We start from the raw sequence: 20,325 nt of genomic DNA, 5'->3' as shown, positions 1-20,325 counted from the left end.
ATCAAATTTAATGGTAAATGCAAAAGTAAAACAATAATCAAACAAAACAAAGGAAACACAAAAAAGCAAAAGAAAATTAACATAACAACCAAAATGTCTCAAGGCAGTTTTCCAGAAACTTGGGATTAGTTTTAAATCTATTTTAAAACAAAGATTTTGAATGCTACCAAACTGCATGAAAAAAGCTTAAGTACAGTTCTCAATGGAGAATGGATTAAACATAAAGCCCTATTTAAAACAAAATAAAATGGAACCAGCTAGAAAGGATGCAGAAAACTTGAATGCTCAAATGTTGGTAGCTGAATTTGTCATTAGCGATTTCTCTAGTTTTTAAATTCAAGCGATTCTTTCATCATTGTTTGCGAGATCAAACTTCCTTCACCTTGGTTAAAACTTAGCCCACCAGTTGTGTTCAGGTTGTCATGAACTCAAGTTCCTCAGAACTCTCTGGTCCTTCCCCAAAAGTAGCTGTTCTAACAAGGTCCCTTTCAAAACAGAACTTTAAAACTATTTATTTTGCCTCTTGCTGGCTGCCCAATACATCTCCTGCCATGAATATGCCACAACTCACTAGGTTTTGTTGGATATGGTTCCAGCATGCTATGCCTATACAAGAACTCCGATTCATTTATGGGTGGAAAAGTTTACCTTCTTACTAGTCTTTCCATAGATTTGCAATACTCTTCCAAACAAATTTAAAGAGATTGACAAAAAACAAAAACAAAAATAGCTAAGACATCTTGCATTCTGTATGCTTAATCTTAACTCTACATAAAACTAAAGTGGACAGCATCTTAAAAGCAACGTGACCTTAGAGTAAAGAGAACCAGAGACTTATAAAGACAGTGCATGCTGTGATTTTTGTTTTACCATGCATATGGCACATGTTTTAGTGACATTACCAAGAAACTTCTGTACTCTTAGCATTGCAGACATACAAATTAATTTAGAAACTCAGAATTGGTCAATAGATTGTGGGATGTGTCAAAAAACATTTGAACACGTTAGTTGCATCCCAGAGTATCAATCTTCCTACACTTTCCTATATAGATTAGGACAAAGAAAACACTTGTGAAAATTGGCGCAGAATGGATATTACACTAACAAAAAGAAAATTGCCTTTTCAACTGTGTCAACTTAATTATTTTGTAGAAAACACAAGAGTGCAAGAAATTACTTGTGAGACTTGCTGGTTTTGAATGAGACCTGCAAGATCTTGTCCCCAAGGCGATACCCATTGAGGCTTGCGATGGCCATAGCAGCCTCTTCGTAGTTTGTCATGGTCACAAAACCGAACCCTTTACATTTATTGGTGTTAAAATCTCGGATCACTTTGACGTTGGTGACTGCGCCAAAGGGGCCAAACATCTGCCAGAGGATTCCTTCATCTGCGTCCTGGCCCAGATTGTAGACGAAGATACACCAGCCCGACGTGGAGTTTCCGGGAACGCTGACTCCAGACAGACCGCTCATGTGATCCACACTCATGGGAGAGAACCTGAAAGGAGAGGCAGCAGCTTAGCCAGGCACAGTTCTTTATTAGGAAGAGTGAATCAATCAGACAACACTGCTAATGGAACTAAAGAATCATAGAAAACTGCACACCAAATGCTTCAAATGATACAGCCAGAGAAAGTTCAGTTTCCTCTAATTAGCCTGACCTGTGGCTTTACCACACCAACTGGCATTTACATTTGCTTGTTTTATTCCTGCCTGTCACTGGTCTTTCAAGCAACCTCTCAGCCACACAACAGCACCAGAGGAATCTGTACAATCAAATATTAAAAACCAATTTTTAAATGTACTAGCCTACATTAAAACAATTTTAAAAGATAACAAAAACAGAAAAGGTAAACAGAGTTCCTCTTGTCAATTTGATGGCAAGACACATCTATAAAACTAGTAGGAATATTAAAAGGGAAACATTTCAGAATATAAGCAACATTTTGGAATACAAGCAAGAATATAAGCATTTGTTTGTATACAGGCATGGTATAATGCAATCCAATCCAAAACATGTTTTATTCCATTTAATTAATACCTAACAACTTCAAATTTCTTCAAAGCAATACAAGTATTGACAACTCTAGTAAATATGTGGGAAATGTGGCTACATTTGATGTTGGTGTCATGTTTCCCTCCAAGCTAAATGGGTAAGTGATTTAAAAACAATTGCAAATGTCTGTCTCGTGTTTGTCAATACCCTTTTGAAATACTACTCACCGAAATCTCTGGGCCTGGTGATGTACTGGCCCTCCAAAGCGTCGGGATTGTGAATGGTAAAGCTGCGAGAGCAATGCTGTGTTCTTGGTCTGGTTGGGGTTTGCAGCGTATTTGACTGTGATGGGCTCTGCAGCACCTGGTGGCTTCTGACCATTCAAGTCTTTGATAGCGTCCTCGGCTTCTGACCTTTTGTCAAAGCGAATAAAGGCAACTCCCCTTGACAAACCTAAGAGAAAAACAAATTATGGTTAAGAGTTTCTGGTCTGTACGGGAGGGAGCTAGGACACACACATCAAGCAGATCCACTTAGATCCATTCATTGTGTGTCATTATGCTTTCAACGTCTATTGCAATAATGATGTATTTACGCACTCTGTGCAAAATAACATATGTAGCTACGTTCCATAAGCAAAATGATTTTCCTGCGTGGATCGATTTTCACTTTATTAACCACGGTGGCGAAGGCTTTGAAAAATGTGCTTGTGGAAGACTGCCAGCACTTTGAACGTGTGCTGGTAGATGAATCAATACAGACTTGTTTCATTTTGCCCAATGAAAGACATTTATCTTAACTGCATAACACACCAGCGTTGTGTTTGGCAGGACAGTGGTTCTAATAAGAAACATAAATACAACCGTGATAAGTCACAGTTTGTTATCTCTTTAAAATATGCTGAAATATATAGAAACAGAATGGTTCCAATAAGATTCGCAAGAGGAACTATTAACCCTTTACGGTCCAATGTCAGACCAGGTCGACATTACGATTTTCCCTTTCCAGTCCAATGTCGGACTCTGTCCGACATCACCGAAAAGACCTTTTTCTCTGGAAAAAGCCAAGAAAACCATTCAATGGCCGACTGAGACCGATAGGAGCCAAATAAAAAAAAAAAAAAAAAAAAACATTTTAAAGGGGCGTGTGAGCAACAGCCTTAGCAGCTGCACCATACAGAGACAAGCAGACAAACAAAGGCAGTAGCTGCTTCCACATTCAGCGCTCAAGGAATATCACGGACATTTGCAGAGCTTTGAGATGTTATAGTAATAAAATAATGACTTGGATCGCATTATTGTTGAGTTTGGTGATAAAACGAGTGATCAGGACAGGATTTATCAGTATGCACGTCTATAAAGAGGTATGTGAAAAATACAGCGAACACAGGCTGAGGCTTGGCTGGAGATGCAGTACTGATGTCGCTTAGCATTGCAATGCCCTTTAAACCAGTTTTACTTGTGTAAAATAAACAGCGTGTGGGAAAATAAACTGGACCTGATATACCTGACAGGCACTGAATAAATGGACCGCAAAGGGTTAATAACAGTAAATATTTTATTATTTAAAAGGAGGATTCGTCTCACTGTGATTTGAGTTTTAATGTCGGAATCGGTGCACTATTACTGTCAGCAATCCCAGGTGAAAACACAGTATTTTATTTGCTTTTTTAAAAAATTAATTTATTAAAAAAAAAAAAATTGTGGCTGTAGAATCCTATTTAGTAACAAGCTTGTGTAATAGAGCTGCAGCTGGTCAGGGAGGTATTTACATTAACACACACATAGTACCGTCTACTGTCAGTTTCGATGTACCGTTTTGCAATGGACAGTGTCGTGGTTAACTAAGAAAATCTGCACTTTATCATGTGGGACTATGTTTGGCATGGATTAAATGGGAATCAGAGTTACAGTGCACTTTGAATATCTTATGTGTAAGTAAAGGGCAGGGTCTGGCATTTAAATATCTACATGTTTTAAAATAAAACGCTGCAACAGTAGGTTTATACTTAAACATATGTCCACAAAAATCATGTAGTAAAATCGTACTTTAGCGTTGAAGTTGTAAAAGGCACAGTACCTATATTATGAATTCTAATTGTGTTGTTTATATGTTATTCAAGCTTGCACTGGAACCTGAAAATCTCACCTACCGGTTTATTATTTCTCAAGGGAAACCTGTGGCAAGTGTGGTGCTTAGGGGAGCGGGTTGTTAAGCAGTTATAGTCAATATGTTTAATGCATTGTGTACAATAAAACGCAGTTTTACGGTTCTCTTTAATATTCTTTGGTATGGCTTAAGTTTTGAGCCACAGTGGCTAACTAAATGAAAGTCTTACAGGGAACACAGTGTAGGTGTATTTTTGTGTAATCACTTCCACAAAAACACAAATGAGGTATGAGTACAAGCAGTGCCACAGGTATAGACCCTGGAAATGGGACAATTCTTCATACCTGAGGCCTGATCGACCAGGACACGAGAGTTGATTATGCGTCCATATCTTGTGAACATATCTTCCACATCTTTCTGCGTCATTGTCTTCGGCAGCCCGCTAATATAAAGATTTGCATCCTTAATGGTGTCAGAGCTTGGCCGAGCATAAGAAACCTGCATTTAAAATAAATAAATAAATAAATAAATAAAAAACGACCAGTTCCCACTGCTGTAAATTTACCTACAGACGCGACTAGTGCACCGTATCAACTTACACTAGATCTACTTACCTTGATAGTTTTAGACTGTAGTCTCAGCCCATTGAGGGTACTAATTGCCCTTTCTGCATCACTAGGGTTCACATAGTTTACAAAACCATACCCTAAACTGTGGCCTACAAAAAGAACAGAATGTTGGTTACTGGTTCATATATTTCTGAATTTGCAGTTAGTAAACTATAAAACATGCTTCTATTTAAGCAGACAAAAGTAAATGCATAGAAGGTTTTGCTCACAACATGAGACACAGCAGTAAACAATGAAGTCACTCCAAGAATAGAATACAAGAATACTTAGACACGAAGCTCAGTACACTTTACAATAATCTCATTTGTAATGGCATCCTTCAAAAGACTTGCGGATTTGAAAAAAAAACTTTCAAAGCCATATCAATGACACTGATTTCATATTAGAAACATTTGCAAGGAACTGGTTTAGTTATTTCTCTGAAATTATTTCAGAAGTACATGGCATTCAATCCAATACCCACCCATCTCAACATTTACTAAAACCTGCTTATAATGACCAACTATACATGGCGCTTAGACAGGGTATTGAACATATGGAAATACACAGGGGATTTAGAGAGGTCACTATAAACAGGCTTTCAAAATAGACTTCACCACCGAGTGCTTCGTGGATTTATCCTATCCACCTATCCCCCCCCCCCTCCCCCCCCCTCCCCCTCCCCTCTCCCCAACCCCCCCCCCCCCCCCCCTCCCCCTCCCCCCCCCCCTCCCCCCCAACAAAAAAAACAAACAATTCAAAAACAATCTTGTGAAGTCACTGCCTGTACTGATTTTGACAAAGCTATCAGATCACAAGAAATATTTTAGTATTCACACATAATAAATATAAACTAGGGAGTTATTTTTTTAACTCGAGAATGTGTCCCAGGAGAACGATTCTCTTAAATATCAGTGTATTCCTGCTCCTTGCTGCAATACTGGTGCTCTGATTGAAATGAGCAGTGTATTGTGGGAACAGAAAACCAGCATTGCTGCAGGAGGGAGTGTGATCTGGATACACTGATCTCTGGAGTAAATGTGGAGAAATGTACTGCCTAGTTTATTTATGATCTATGATGTGTGATTGAAACTGTAAAAAAGTCAACATGTTTAAAAACATAGCATATAAAGCAGAACACACTGCAAAGAATGCAATGCATTTCTTGTAAACTTTGCAGCGTGTTTTGCAACAATAACTGGTATACCACCCATCCCACTAAATTGTCCACCATCACCAACTCAAGTATCATGGACTTATCTACTACCAATTAACACGCATTAAGCATTTCAATAGTGTTTAACTGAAAATGTCTCGTACATTAGGCATTTTCCATGAGTTTTAATCATTGTAATTTAACAAACCTACTCAAATCAATGTAATGTTTTAAATATACAATTAACTATCAAGATCACTGATTAAAATGTACATTAACATTGATCCTTGGAAAACATCAATTAGAGGATTTAGCCTCAGATGATTCACACCCTTTGTTACATGCCATCATTAAACTCAGAAGAGTACAATTTATCCAAGATACATTGGTTAGTTCCAGTGTTCCCACAAGTTCAGATGAAAAAGAACATTAATTACATTCCTCACTACAATGTTTTCATAATATTAAAAATGTTTTGGACTCACTGTTGTCTCCCTGATAAGGGCCTTGGGTAGAAAGCGCTTTACCTGCCACTTTGTCGCGGATGAGTTTGGCAGACTCCACCTCCCCAATGCTGCTGAAGAGGCTGCGCAGCTCATCCTGGGTCATGTTCTGGGGGAGGTAGTTGACGATCAGGTTTGTTTTGGCATCCTTTGCCTCATCAGCCGTGTGGTCTTCATAACCGTTAGACATGTCATAAACTTCCTGAAAACACATGGCAGAGGGAGGGAGGGTACCGTCAGCGATTTAACGTCACTCTAAAATCAGCACACCACCAGCGTCTATTCTCCCTCTCAATATCGTGTTCTGAAGAATGTCAAACTACTTTCACAATTTAGAGGTAAACTAAATTAAGACTGATAGTTTGATATCCTAACTGAATTTGCTGTGCTCTTGTTATATGTAACATGACACAAACAGCCTCAATATCATATTTTAGTTGGCTAGAGATGCAGCAATTAACTGGTGCATCGGTTTTTGATCACCCATGATGACATTTCCTCTGCTTCGAGTACATATTAGGTGAATCAATGCATCAAATTAGAGCCTGGTTTTTAGTCTCCTATTGCCAGTTTGCTTTTATGTCGTTATTCACTTATACTAGTATGAATAAGGCAGGTAGCCAGGATACACACATTTGGCCTTTCATGCGACATCAGTTAATATTTTAATGAACATTTTTCTGATTTAAGCTAACAATTACTTTGTTTTTTAAATGAAAGAATCTGACAGACTGGTAATTTTTGGGGTAAAGGGCGTACAGAAAACCAGTGATTTGGCCATTTATTGGATTTTGTGTAGATAATTAACATTAATATTAAATTTTACTAACCATCCTATTTCAGATTGAAATGACTTCCGTTAATAACACTGTTACTGTTAGCTCCTGATTTGTATTTTTTTTATCACGTGTTCTCATTTGAATGTATGTTGCGCCTTGCTGTTGCATTACTATGCACAGCAGTGTTTTCAGTTATTGGGGGATCTTCAGATAAAAATCCTGATGTTTGTTAAATAAAATGTTAATGCATTGACTGTTGTCGATAAATGCACATGTAATAATTGATTAACCACCCACTGCTTATCCTGCGATTTCAACTTTGAGTGCAAGCGATTCCAAATGTGTCACTCCCATGAGAATAGCGTGCAGGGGGTTATATGTGCCTCTGCAAGTTTCAGGTCATTTCGACGTGCTACACCAAATCAATAGGCAGAACATACGCTACTATAGTCTGCAGTTTTGTTTCCTGCTGGCAGCAGTCCCTAGGAAATTCACTGACAGACCAGCCCATCCACAGATAAGCAGTAAAGAATGGACAGCAGCATTTGCAGAGTAATAAATGGATGCCTGCTACAGAGGGTATTTATTTCTTTGTTGATGTTACAAGGGGTTGTAAGGAAACCTTGTCAGGATTGGTACTGGTCAAAACAGATATATTCTGCCGATGAAGTACACTTCACAGAAAATACAGCGACACACACCCGTACCCAAAACTGTGGGACAGAAAGCAAGTTTACCACATCGACGACATGGTGTGTAATGTGGTAAACTTACTTTCCAGTTACCCTGTAGATGAAGCAATTGAAACAATATTCCGATGTATATGTACTAGATAGACGTTAGCATTGATGAGTTTGAAGGCCGTCTGCTTTGAAATCTAGAACAAAAAAAAAATTCTAAAAATGTGATGACTGCACAATTACTTATTGGAACATGGTACTGCAATTACACATTACATAAATCATCTAATATTTACAAAAGAGCAAAAAAAGCTGACAATATCAAAAATGTGGTTTTCTTACCGTCAAACAGCGAAGGAATTTTCCAAATTCGCCATTTCACCGCCGAGATATCCCCTTCGCAATGCGTCTAGTACCTCATGGTTAAAAACAACTCCGATCGACTAGCTCTGCATTTGGCTGCTCTGGCCTTACAACTATCTGTTGATGGTGAAATCTTCCTGATCGTGTTGTAGGGCAGGTCACAAGCTGTCCAATCATACTTTGACTGTACCCTAATCCAGAGGAGTAATCTATGTGCGCAAGTAAACACAACGACCCGTATTACAAGAAGAACGCAGCATTACGCACTGCGGATCAGGGTTTCTTACCATTTTCTGGTAATTTTTCAAATCTAAAATGTGTAAATCGAACAAAATGTCAAGCTGTGTTCCAAAGCATCCCAAAAAAAGTCGATTCAGTCTTTTAGAAGTTTTGGAGGAGATGGACAGGAGTGAAAGTGACTCGATATCTGAAGCAGCATTTGAAGATGGATTGGATCCTCTTGAGGATTTGTAAGTATAATGGATCCACACTACATTTATTATTATCGAGCACTTTAGGGATGTAAATAGTTCATTTGTTCATTTTGTACAGTTCGTGTTATTAGATTTTTGTTCAGTTTTATTCATTGTTTGAAAAGGAAAATATTTTATTTGAAGTGAACAGTTTATTTTGAAAAAAAATCTCATTATTTTTCTTGACATTTACATACTTTCAAGCAAGTAAAAAAAAAAAAAAAACAGTCAGGTACTGAAAATTCAAGTTACAAAAGAAAAAAGTCTCAGTAGCAACATTCTCCTTCACAAACAGTTATGTGAGAGCAATGTGCCTGACAGTTGTGGCATACTCATCATGGATAAATTTCAGGCACCCCAAAGCTCTCCAAAGAGGCCACCTTTTGAATGAAATAAAAAGAGGATTACAAAATCTAATTCATGTGGCAATGAATAGCATGTGAGGTGCCAGAAGGTAACATCCCTTTTAGAACTTGCTCAAGAAACTGGTGTATGAATGGCCATAAAGATTTACACAATATTCATTTTTGGAGAGGTTCAGGGACCCTTGGGCCTAGCTTTGTAAAAACTCATGTAGAAGTTGAATCCCTTGGTTCAATCAGTTTTTTTGCCCAGTGTAGTAGACATGTTGGTGAAGCACTTTAAAAAAAATCTGGCTCTTTTCATGTTCTACAAGTTGAAAAAATGGCTATAGAATATAAAACCTGCCATTAATTTACCTCTTCAGCCCAGGACACAAAGCAGCTTTCAGGCATTTTACAACAACTGTCCCAAACGAACAGTGGGCTTAAGGGACTGAATTTGGGATATGTTCTTGTTTGAAATCAGCAAGAGGAATCTGATCTTACGACCTGAGAGAATCCTAGCCCAGAATTTAAAAACATGCTGTATAAATTTACATCCCACCATCCAACTTAAAAAGCAAATGTTAAAAGCAATAACACGAGAAGTGCAATCACCACTACAAACTGCAGAAACGTTACGAGGGAGCCTCAACAGTATAGGGAATTACATTTACTAAGTGCTGAAACATACCTGAGGTCACAAACTAAAAGGGGCATTCAGAACAGATACTAGGAGGCACTTAAAAAAAAAAATATATATAATATATATCTATATATAACAGTACAAGTAAAGACTCAAACATGAAGACCAAGGCGCTTTCAAAGCAAGTCTCTGAATACCCCTGTGAGCACAGTCTACGCAATCATCAAGAAATGGAAGGTGCATTGTACCACCCAGACACTGCCTATATCAGGCCGTCCCTCCAAACTGAGCAGCCGGGCAAGCAGGAAACTGGTGAGGGATGCCACTATGAGGCCATTGACAACTTTCAAAGAGCTATAGAGTTCAATGGCTGAGATGGGAGAAAATGTGTCAACAATATCCAGAACACTTCCAAATGTAGTCTGTATGGCAGGGTGGCAAGAAGGAAGCCAATACTAAAAATAAGCCATCTCAAAGCCTGCATGGAGTTTGCAACAAAGCACCTGCGTGATCCTGAAAAATGTGGCAAAAGGTGTTTGGTCAGACAAGACCAAATTGGAACTTTTTGGTCTAAATGCCAAGCGTTACATTTGACGCAGACCCAACACCTTTCCCAGTCAACACTATCATGGTATCAGTCAACACTATCACCGTGGTGGGAGCATCATGCTATGGGGATGCTTCTCAGCAGGGACTGGAAAGCTTGTTATGATTGAAAGAAAAATGAAGGGAGAAAAGTACAGGCAAATACTAGAGGAAAACCTGTTTCAGTCTGCTAAAATACGGATCTGACAGGTCTGAATACTTATGCAATCAGCACATTTCAGTTTTTGCTGACATTTAGTGTAACTAATCTTACCCTTAGAAGTCTTCAGTTGGAGCATTCAAGTTTTGCATAAAATATTAAGGTTAAAAATAGTATAGCATCATGTTGTAATTTCACAAAATGGGACACCATAGGAAGGGTCTGAATACTTTTAAAAGGCACTGTATGTGTGTGTGTACATATATATAAAACACAATCATAACCAACTTGCATCCCTACTATAAACACAACGCTGATACTTCAGAATAGCAAGTATGTGGTTTCAACAGATGTTATTTAATTAGTGTGGATAGGGTTCAGAGCTTCACTTTGTTTAGGTATAAATACATTACAGTAAAAATCTACTCAATGGAAAGCTGTATGTGTGTGTGTGTGTATATATATATATATATATATATATATATATATATATATATATATATATATATATATATATATATATAGTATATAGAGTATAGTATAAATCAAAAGCTTTGTGCTTATTTTACATAATCTCAATCAATGCTGCAAACAGATTAAAAATAGTGTTCTAGCAATGAAATATTAAATGAACAGTTGGTTGCTGGTAGCAATCCAAAAACAGGTTTACTGATCTCACAGCATTTCTTTTTTTTGTTTTAAATATTTTTTTGAATTCGATGGGAATCAGTTATTAATATAAATCCAACTATAAGCACACTTTATTGCATATGCACTACAGTTTAAACAGTAAACAATTTTGCTAAATGTTCGATTCTATTATGAACTACTGTAGTGCTGCTCAATGAAAACTGGAAAAGCAAATTATTCAGTGTGTTTGCAGCACCCCAAACTTAACTATTTTGATAGGTTTTACTTCCAACCAGAGATACAATTACAGTGCTACCAGTTATAACGCGACCTGTTACAGTGCGGAACCAGTTACAACACAGCAAGATCATGGCTCCTATTTCCCCCATACTGCAGTTTAACTCAAACGTTGGGTGAACGTTCCAGATACTTTAAGTGATCCTGGTAATAGTGAATTATGCTAGGATAAATTATAAGAGGGAAAAAAAAAAAAAAAAAAAAACTGATTTGGTTTCACAGTTTTTAGAGTACCATATTTAAATGCATTTAAGTTGAAACTGGGATATAATGTACTTATAAAGCTCTATTGTTTGTGCAGGTTTTTTTTCTTCTAAAAACTAACAAACTGTCAGTTAATGTTACAAAACATAGCTGTGTACAGGCATCCTTGGATTCTGTGTTATTTACAGTTTACAACATTTACTATAAAAAATATAAAAGGAGTGGTGTAAACTTTAAACTCGTTATGAGGCAAAACACAAAATAATGCTGTCTCCTCATTATGGACCCCGACAGCCGCATTATAACGAGGTAGCACTGTATATTCATTGTTACCACAACAAAATAAAACATGGCCTCATGCACCCAAAAATACTGTAGTAACTTCAACCATGAGATTGAACAAAATCAAAAATTAAAATGAAAATAAATACTTCTGGCAAACGTTTTACATCTTGCTCCATTGATTATAAATATTATACAAGCACTGTTAGGAGACATGACTAAATATGAATTAAACAAAAACAAATCTACCTTGAGCTCACAAATGTTGCATCTTTCTAGTAATTCAATCTCATCTTGAGACGAGTTTGGACAAATTGGAAGGACAATTTGTCCTGAAAAACAATTATATTAGACAGACAAATCTGCTACTCACTTTCAAGTACCTAATGTGGCCCCTTCTGACTGCCATGTAGACACTTCACAGTTCCCGAATCTGAAGGTATTAAAAACAAAAATAAGGTAATAAAAATACACGCTGAAGAAAAAAAAAAAAGAGGGGGGGGGGGGGGGGGTAGGGAGAGAAAAGGTAAAAATACTTTGAAAAAAAATAAATTAAATAAATTAAAAAAATAAATAAAAAAGGATGCTCTGCTTCTTCGGGAAATACCTGTGGAGAGAACATAAAAAACCATCAGCCTCAAGGACTGTTCCCTTTTCAGCGTGTATTTTTAACACCTCACTTTGGTTCAAATTTACTATACAGAACGCTCTGCCTGAGTCTTAACCTTGCTAAGGTGTCAGAAAATCTTTCAGTCCCCTCACAGCCAGACTGACTTTACATTTCATCACGTATTCAAAGCAGTCTAGGAATGAGGGGCGTAATATTAATTTATCTGGTTTGAGACGTCAAAATACAGCAGTTTATTGGAAACAGAACACATTAAATATATTTTTAATGTACAGTAACAAGCTGCTTTTAGTATCAAGGTAATATAAATAGAGCAACTATTTTAAGTGCTACAGCCTACAGTGCTCCCTCCATTTCACTATCTGATTTGCATATCAAAAACCAGACATTGAAAACAGTGGATTAGTGAAGGGCTCTTGCACTAACAGTACAATTTACTGTTACCATGGCCAAACTGAATGAACAGTACTTGAGTTATTCAAATAAGGAGGGAGCACTGTTCTACAATTATGTATAAAATGTCACATAGGATATCACATATTTACATTGCACCTGAAACAGTCTACAACATTCCTGACTAGTTGTTAACACATTAAGTGAAAACCCAATAAAGTGAAATACTAGGTTTATTTTTAATTGAAGAACACAATACTCGAGCTGTAGGGGTAGCCTCTACAGTTAAGTTAAAATTATATCGTCACTTTGACAAAAGTCCGTCCCAGACCCCCATGCTGTCTTGTCATTGTTAAAGTTTGAAATACACCTTCCTTTAAATTTGACTACTTAATGCCAAGCGCTGGGTCACACAAAGCATCCGATAGACTCAAATACAAAATTAATACACATATTGAAAAGGGAGGGGACACAACTTTTAGTCGCATGTAGATTTGTTATGGTATTAGACATAGTTCATAAAGTTACACAAGTCTTTCGTTAAATTTGTTTAAAAAAAAAAAAAAGCTTAAGGGCAGTTTTAATAGAGCATGAAAAATTATAATTAAACACTGTACGGAAAGTTAACTGGCAATGCACTGGCGAACCTGCCATTGTGTGAAGGGTTAACAACGATATTGATTGAAACAAAAAACTTCAATCTAGATAATGGTTTGAGTAACAAAGACCAGGAAAAAAGTCAACGATTACACTTGTGCAGACAGCAAAATGGTCTGGGCTTCATAAGCCCACTTTAAGCAGTACATGCATGAGCCTTAAACAAGTGTACATTTTTGTAACGCTGGAAAGTTTAAGAAAGCTTTAACTAATAATAATACTTTTAGGCTGATTTCAGCAATGTCCGAAATCAGAAGTACACTACAAGCATGTTGGCAGACTTGTTATCCCGCCGCCCCGCTCCGGTTACCGGAGTGCTTTGTGAAATACAGCCAGAGGAACAACTTTAGCAAGAAGCAAACACGACTCTGGAAACGCACGCCATTGGACACCAAATACAGCGAGCTCGGGCAAGAAACATCCGCACAAACTTTCCAACACTTCTACCAAGAGATAACTATTATATATTCCGCGTATAATATCGAGTACATTAAAAACTGCACTGACAATTCAGGCTCAGTTTAATCAAAACAAAAAATAAATCAACTTATTCCCGGTAAAATCCACCCTGCTCTTAATGCCACCGAACGCATGTAAAAAACCCGCCCATCTGGACCGCCTAACAAAATACAGCGAAACCCCTCAATCCGGTACGATTATAATAACACGGGTTCATAATTATAGGCCTACTCCAACAAACGCACACATTCCTCATTAAAACTGCAAGTACTTTATTAAAAGTGTGTTATTTCTTCAGGCAACCTAGTGTGACACTGTTGATCATATGCAAATTAGATTTTTACAAGAAGAAAAAAAAAAAAAACATGTAATGGGTTTTGCTTTCTGAACTGTTCTCGTAACAAATAAATAAAACCAGTGCATGCTGAAGCGCGCTTACTAACACAAGATAACCGCCACACGGGGCATCCTCTATTCACGGCTATTCTGTTGCATTGCAGTTGTTGGTGATTTTAATTTACTCTCCAAAATGGAATACGATACAATAAATATATATTTAAAACATGTAAACTATACGACAATTATAAATTACAAAACAGTTCTCCCTAACAGGCCATGAAGCCCCGCTGTATATTTTGCTCCGAGGCGGACCTGTGTTGCACCCTTCTCGGCCTGCCCACCCCGCGAACTCGGCGGCCCACTTACCGAGGCCTAGCGAGGCCCCCCTCTCGTTTCCACCGCATGGCGGCCGCCTCGTCGTTTTCCTGGAATCTGTCTAAGAAAAGTCCTTCCCGAGGCACCGATTGCTCCATACCTGTATCTCCGTAATTTGGGCGCTCTTTCGGGTCGAATGGTGTAACCCTTTCCCCGGACTCGAGTGGCGACGCTGTTGCTGTTAACCCGCGGCTCTACAGACACAATGAACGGGACCAGGATCCACTGCTACTGCCGGCGCGATAGAGGACTGGCAAAGGCCCGCCTGCTCCGATCGCTTATTCGATAGTCTCGCTGTCAGGCAGGACGTTTGATACCTGTAATTGGTTCTTGTTTTTCTAATCGCCCCCATGGAATCCATACACCCCGCCTCCTCTACAACACGATTGGACAAGTTATATGTTTGTCTAAAATTATAAAATCTCATTGCGTGGTAGGCCATCAATCACTTTAGAGAGAGTTTTTTTTTCCCTTCTTGTCTTTATTTATCACAGTCTTTATTTTCAACCATAGCAGAGCCACAGCATCGCGGCCATGCTACGTGGGAGTGAGTGACCAAGCGCTCATATTTAATGTTACTTTTATGTTTATCTTCGGTAAGCGATATACCATAGCCCCAGTAATAGCACTAATGAAACAAGAACATATCGAGTGAGGCGATAACTCTGTAAAAATAACGTGACTCTTCAGTATTTTAATTAATAATATAAATTACTCGGCGTGCACGTTTTCACAGTAATGTCAGCACTTCAGTCAAATGGCTGCTTTACACAGTGACTCAAAATAAATATTAGTTTTACTATATCGTGTATTTAATTTGAGTGTTTTTTTTTTTAATGGAATAAAACATAATTGAAACTAAAATTACTTAAAAAATAAAAACTAAAGCGCAAATACAAGCAAACTAAACTGGCTGCCAGGTTCCTGATGCAGTGTAACAGATAGTCTGTCAGTAAGGCAAACGTTTGTGCACCTTTAAGTGATAAAAAATAGAGCCTTACTAATAGTTAGCATTGTAAGTAAACATCTTAAACAAATAAGAAACAACACCATCACAAGCCCCATAATTAAAAACAAGTTGTTTCTGTCACTTTGGTCACTTTGAAGGGCTGTGTTTTTCCTATACGAATGTGGAAGAGCTTTGAGAATGCAGGCTGGCTGTTTGATTACATGGGGAGTCTCACTTTCATTGAGATTCCATGGCTAATTATTCATTTTAAAATGTTTTCTTGGAAGTGCCACCAGCCAAGTTAGCCTTTTTAGTCCCCATTGTGTTTTGATTAACAACCATTTGTAAATGATGTAATAAGAATACCATAAATTACCTGGCTTTTTGTATATTTAATGTGTTTTGGATCGAGGACAATAGAAAGCAAACAGTGAATTGTTGTGATGTGCAATAAATGCATCTACTATAGTTATTTGAACTACTTTAGAGTTCAGTGAATTGACATCAATGAATTGAAGAAAAAAAATCAATTTTTTTTACTCTGGAAATCTGGTAAGCCTAATCAGGAGCAGTCTTAACTCCCACAGCATTTCCCTTATCTACGTTGTCTCGTCAAGTTTCCTTGCAGCAACAGATGAACATTTCCACCCAAACAACTTATCTTTATGTTCTGTTACTTCGTTTCTTAATACGTGACGTTCTTCAAAGGAAAAGGTTGCTTTATGTTGCTTCTCCGTTTGTGCTGACATTATTCTGGTTTGATGTCATTTTTTTTTTTTAAATACATTTACACAACAGATTTGCGCAACTGCACATGAGAGATGTGACCTGTGGATGGCTAGTTGCTTTGCTCTTGAGAGATGTGACCTGTGGATGGCTAGTTGCTTTGCTCTTGAGAGATGTGACCTGTGGATGGCTAGTTGCTTTGCTCTTGAGAGATGTGACCTGTGGATGGCTAGTTGCTTCATAATGTCATACATTGCGAATAGGGATAATTAGCAGCATATGCCTGCTGGTTCAAATATAGTATTAATATGGGAGGACCAAATGACATGCTAAATACGTTGCAGCCACGTAGCTGATGCATAAACACCTTCACGAGCTCTAGGAACACCAGCTGTGCAAAATTAACAATGCTAAATAAATAGCCATACTCAAATCTTAGTCCCATAGCGTCTAAACTGGAGAGTAAATTACTCAATGACCCAAAACCTTATCTGAAGCACTGGTTAAGAACCTAGGAACATTTACAAACACAAGGAGGCCATTCGGCCCTTCTAAGCTTGTCCGGTTCCTATTAGCTGATTGATCTGAAAACTGTGTAAATGCCTGTGATAAAGTATGTCTAGATCATATTCTATCATAATTTAACAGGCACTGCTCTAGATTATATAATATATATATATATATATATATATATATATATATATATAGATAGATAGATAGATAGATAGATAGATAGATAGAAAAAAAAACTTAGTGTAGCACACAGAGAGCAAGTTAGTGTTTGCATACAGCCACAGATTAGTTTAAACTCAGTATCTTGTGCTACAGAATGTCCTTAGACAGTTTTATTAGAATTAGATTTTCTATAATGAAAAAATGTAAGTGCGACATTCATTTCACAGACAGACAACCTCGATAATGTAAACTAAAGTTGTTTAATCAAAATTGGGTAAGGGTTCTCTATATTCAGATCTCTGATATGATTTACAAAACAACAGACAGAAAGACAAACAGCCTTAACATACCCACTTTGATGCATTATACAATTTGTACTATAGAAAATCGTTAGCACATTTTGTGACAATAGGTAAAACTGTGACATACATACTGTGACAGACAAACACCCCTTTGTGCAAAGCACACCTGGCCCCAATAGCCACCTCCACCCTAAAGTCCCCAAAGTCTCAATAGTCCTCTGGGACCAGAGGCAACTGTGGCATTGATAATGTAGCCAGTGGAGGTGGGCTCTGTAGCCAGCAGCTCCCTCTTCCTGCGCTCTGGCAACAAAATTTCCAGCAGTCAAACTGCTGCTGGTGAACACCACAAATACCCTGGTGGTGGCGTGCAGGAATCCCCAGGTGGTGGCGGCGGACCCTCGGGAGTTGACTGCAACAGCGGCGGACCCAGCTCTTGTCCCACTAAGCTTCTCACTCTATGGGGTTTCTTTCTCTCGCGCTGGAGACAGCGGGGCTTCTCCCTCATTGGATGCGGTAGTGGTAGGTAGTCTTCCTCTTGCGGTGGAGGTGGGAGTGGCATGTACTCCCTCTCTCTGGAGACTGGTGCACCTCTCCCTCGGTCACTGGAGACTGGTGCGCCTCTCCCTCGAGAGCTCCTCCCTCTCGGGCACGCAGGACGCCAGCTCCTCCCTCTTGGGCACGCAGGACGCCAGCTACTCCCTCTCTGGCTCCTGGGCAGGCATCTCCCTCCTCTCTGGCCTTCTCCGGGCACAGGCGCTGCTCCCTTTCCAGCCACGTGGCAACTCTTCTTCACCCTGAAGGGGGCAGCAGGCCACGGAGTGTCCAAACTCCCTGCAGGCGAGGCAGCAACCTTGTTCCTCGAGACCCGAGGAGGTCCTGAAGTCCACCATCCTGCTGGAATTGGGATGTGACAGGGTCCCAGCAAACCCAATTCTCCATGTTCCCCCAAAAAAAAGCACTTCTCCAAAAAGAATAATGTACCTGCAGTACTCCTCCTGGCTTGAGTCTTCCGGAGGCATTGCGATCCATCTTCTGACACCAAGCAGCAAAAAAGAGACAGAGGCACAGAAGCTGCAGTATAAGCGCTAACGCACACTTCAAAGAAAAGGACACAAGGGCCAAAACTAAAGATTTAAACAGAATACACAAAAAACTGGGTATTCACCTTCAGAACAGAACAGAACTTTAAACAAACAGCAACACAGAGAACAAAAAACTCACCAACTACCTCTCCTAATGGAGCCCTGGGCTCTCCTTTTATAGAATGTGGCTGCTCTCAATTAGTACCAATTATTTTATTTAGGAGCAGCCACATTGTCACATGTTTTTGGCAGGGACAGGCATTAACCCCATCACTGCCAACCACCACTAAAACACAAACAAAACACCACAATTTTTACAGGCAGAGCTCTTACTTTACCACACATACATTAAACTAACATACTGTAACAATGGGCTACCAGCGGGACCTTGGTCTGTGTGTTATGTTGCTGTGGGACTGTGCTGAACCACCATGCGGCTGCACCCATGCTTGTCAGCGCGCAGGAGTGCCTTCCCCTGGTCACCACGCCGGGCTTGTCAGCGCGCAGGAGTGCTTTCTCCTGGTCACCGGGAGTGATCACAGTGTGTGTGTGTGTGTTATATATATATATATATATATATATATATATTAGACACACAGTTGTAACAAAAGTTTTTCTTTTGTGGATAAGGAAAAAAAAAAAAAAAAAGGTTACAAGAAATAAATGTCTACAATTATTTATTTCAACTATTTCTTTGCAAAACTCCAAAAATGCTAAAGTATTTGTATCCTTTTGTTCTTTTGTGTTCTTTTCTTTGTATGCCTCACCAACTTTCTCCAAACATAATGACCAAATAGCATGACCAAATAGCTCTATTTTTGTTTCATCACTCCACAAAACCTTTGACCAGAACTCATACCCATCATTCAAATGTCATTTTGCAAACTAAGCGATTGTCCTTGTGACGTTTAACTAAGAGTGGCTTTTTGCTTGGCCTGCAACTATTGAGACCTTCCCCATGCAATACTTGACCTGTGATTGAAATGGAAACCCCAGTCCCCCTTGCAGCCAGTTCACTTTGAATATCTTTGGCAGTCAATCCCGGATTGTTATTAACCTTCCTCACAATTCTTCTACTTGTTCTTGGCGAAAGAACCTTCTTTCTTCCAATTCATATTTAATACAGATTACATGTAAAGTACATATTTATAAACATAACAAAAAATATTTGTGTTGCATTATGAGATGTTACATAACTGCTTGTCTGAAACAATTAGAATTACCATAACAGAATATTCAATGAGGTAGAAAAAATATTATAAAAATAAAAAAACAAAAAAAGATTAATCAAGGAAATTTGGATGCAGCACCTATAAGCAATGGCAAAAAGTAAAGATAAAATATCCAGTAAATCTTGAACCATAGCTGAGGGGTGTGGAAGCTGACCACTTGTTTTTTTTTAGTAGAGCACATTTATTTATTTTTTTTTAATTACATTGTATGACAAACTTTTTAATTAGATGTCTTTCACAAAAATCAACAATATGACCAAAACCTCTCTCATTTAATTTATTGCATTTACTTTAGTATTTGTACATTTAGCACTGTTGAATGATTTATCGTTATGGATATATTCCTGCCACAATGCCAATGACGTGTGAAAGTTGCTAATACACGATTCATACTTTTGGAATCTTACTGCAGATTGTAAAAATAATCCCAGAGCGCATCGTTTGAGTTTTGTACACAGTGAAACAAACATAATAACTGCATAATATAAGTTCCAATAAAGATGGGACACATTTTCACAGGGGTTCCCTTCAGGCAGGCTTCATAGACAGACTTGTTGACATTTGTTGTTTGTCTATTTGTTTCAGGTGTGAATTTAGATTGATTTAGAGAATCAGCATAAATGACCTGCGGTGTCTGATTTATGGAAAAAATATATATTTTGGAATAAAAACCTTGCGTTTTGATGTGGCCCAGGG

The 20,325-nt window shown here is 38.4% G+C and overlaps 1 protein-coding gene across 3 annotated transcripts; it reads right to left on the bottom strand.

Moving 5' to 3' along the window:
- Positions 1-240: 240 nt before the first annotated feature.
- On the bottom strand, positions 241-14,920 carry LOC121301426 (ELAV-like protein 1). Of its 3 annotated transcripts, none has more exons than XM_041230813.1 (7): positions 14,764-14,920; positions 12,186-12,245; positions 6,355-6,574; positions 4,720-4,823; positions 4,450-4,603; positions 2,224-2,449; positions 241-1,498 (listed from the first exon to the last, which is right to left on the bottom strand). In XM_041230813.1, the coding sequence occupies exons 2-7, from the start codon at positions 12,219-12,221 to the stop codon at positions 1,174-1,176; spliced, it is 1,065 nt and encodes a 354-aa protein (XP_041086747.1). In that variant the 5' UTR covers positions 12,222-12,245; positions 14,764-14,920; the 3' UTR covers positions 241-1,173. The 3 variants fall into 3 exon arrangements, with proteins under 3 accessions (XP_041086747.1, XP_041086748.1, XP_041086749.1); XM_041230814.1 differs by having other exon boundaries at positions 6,397-6,574; XM_041230815.1 differs by lacking the exon at positions 12,186-12,245.
- Between the last annotated feature and the right edge of the window lie 5,405 nt (positions 14,921-20,325).

The sequence above is a fragment of the Polyodon spathula genome, chromosome 27 (assembly GCF_017654505.1).
Source record: "Polyodon spathula isolate WHYD16114869_AA chromosome 27, ASM1765450v1, whole genome shotgun sequence".
NCBI lineage: Eukaryota > Metazoa > Chordata > Actinopteri > Acipenseriformes > Polyodontidae > Polyodon > Polyodon spathula.
Note: the sequence above shows the minus strand (reverse complement) of the source record. Positions and strands in the feature narration are given on the sequence as shown.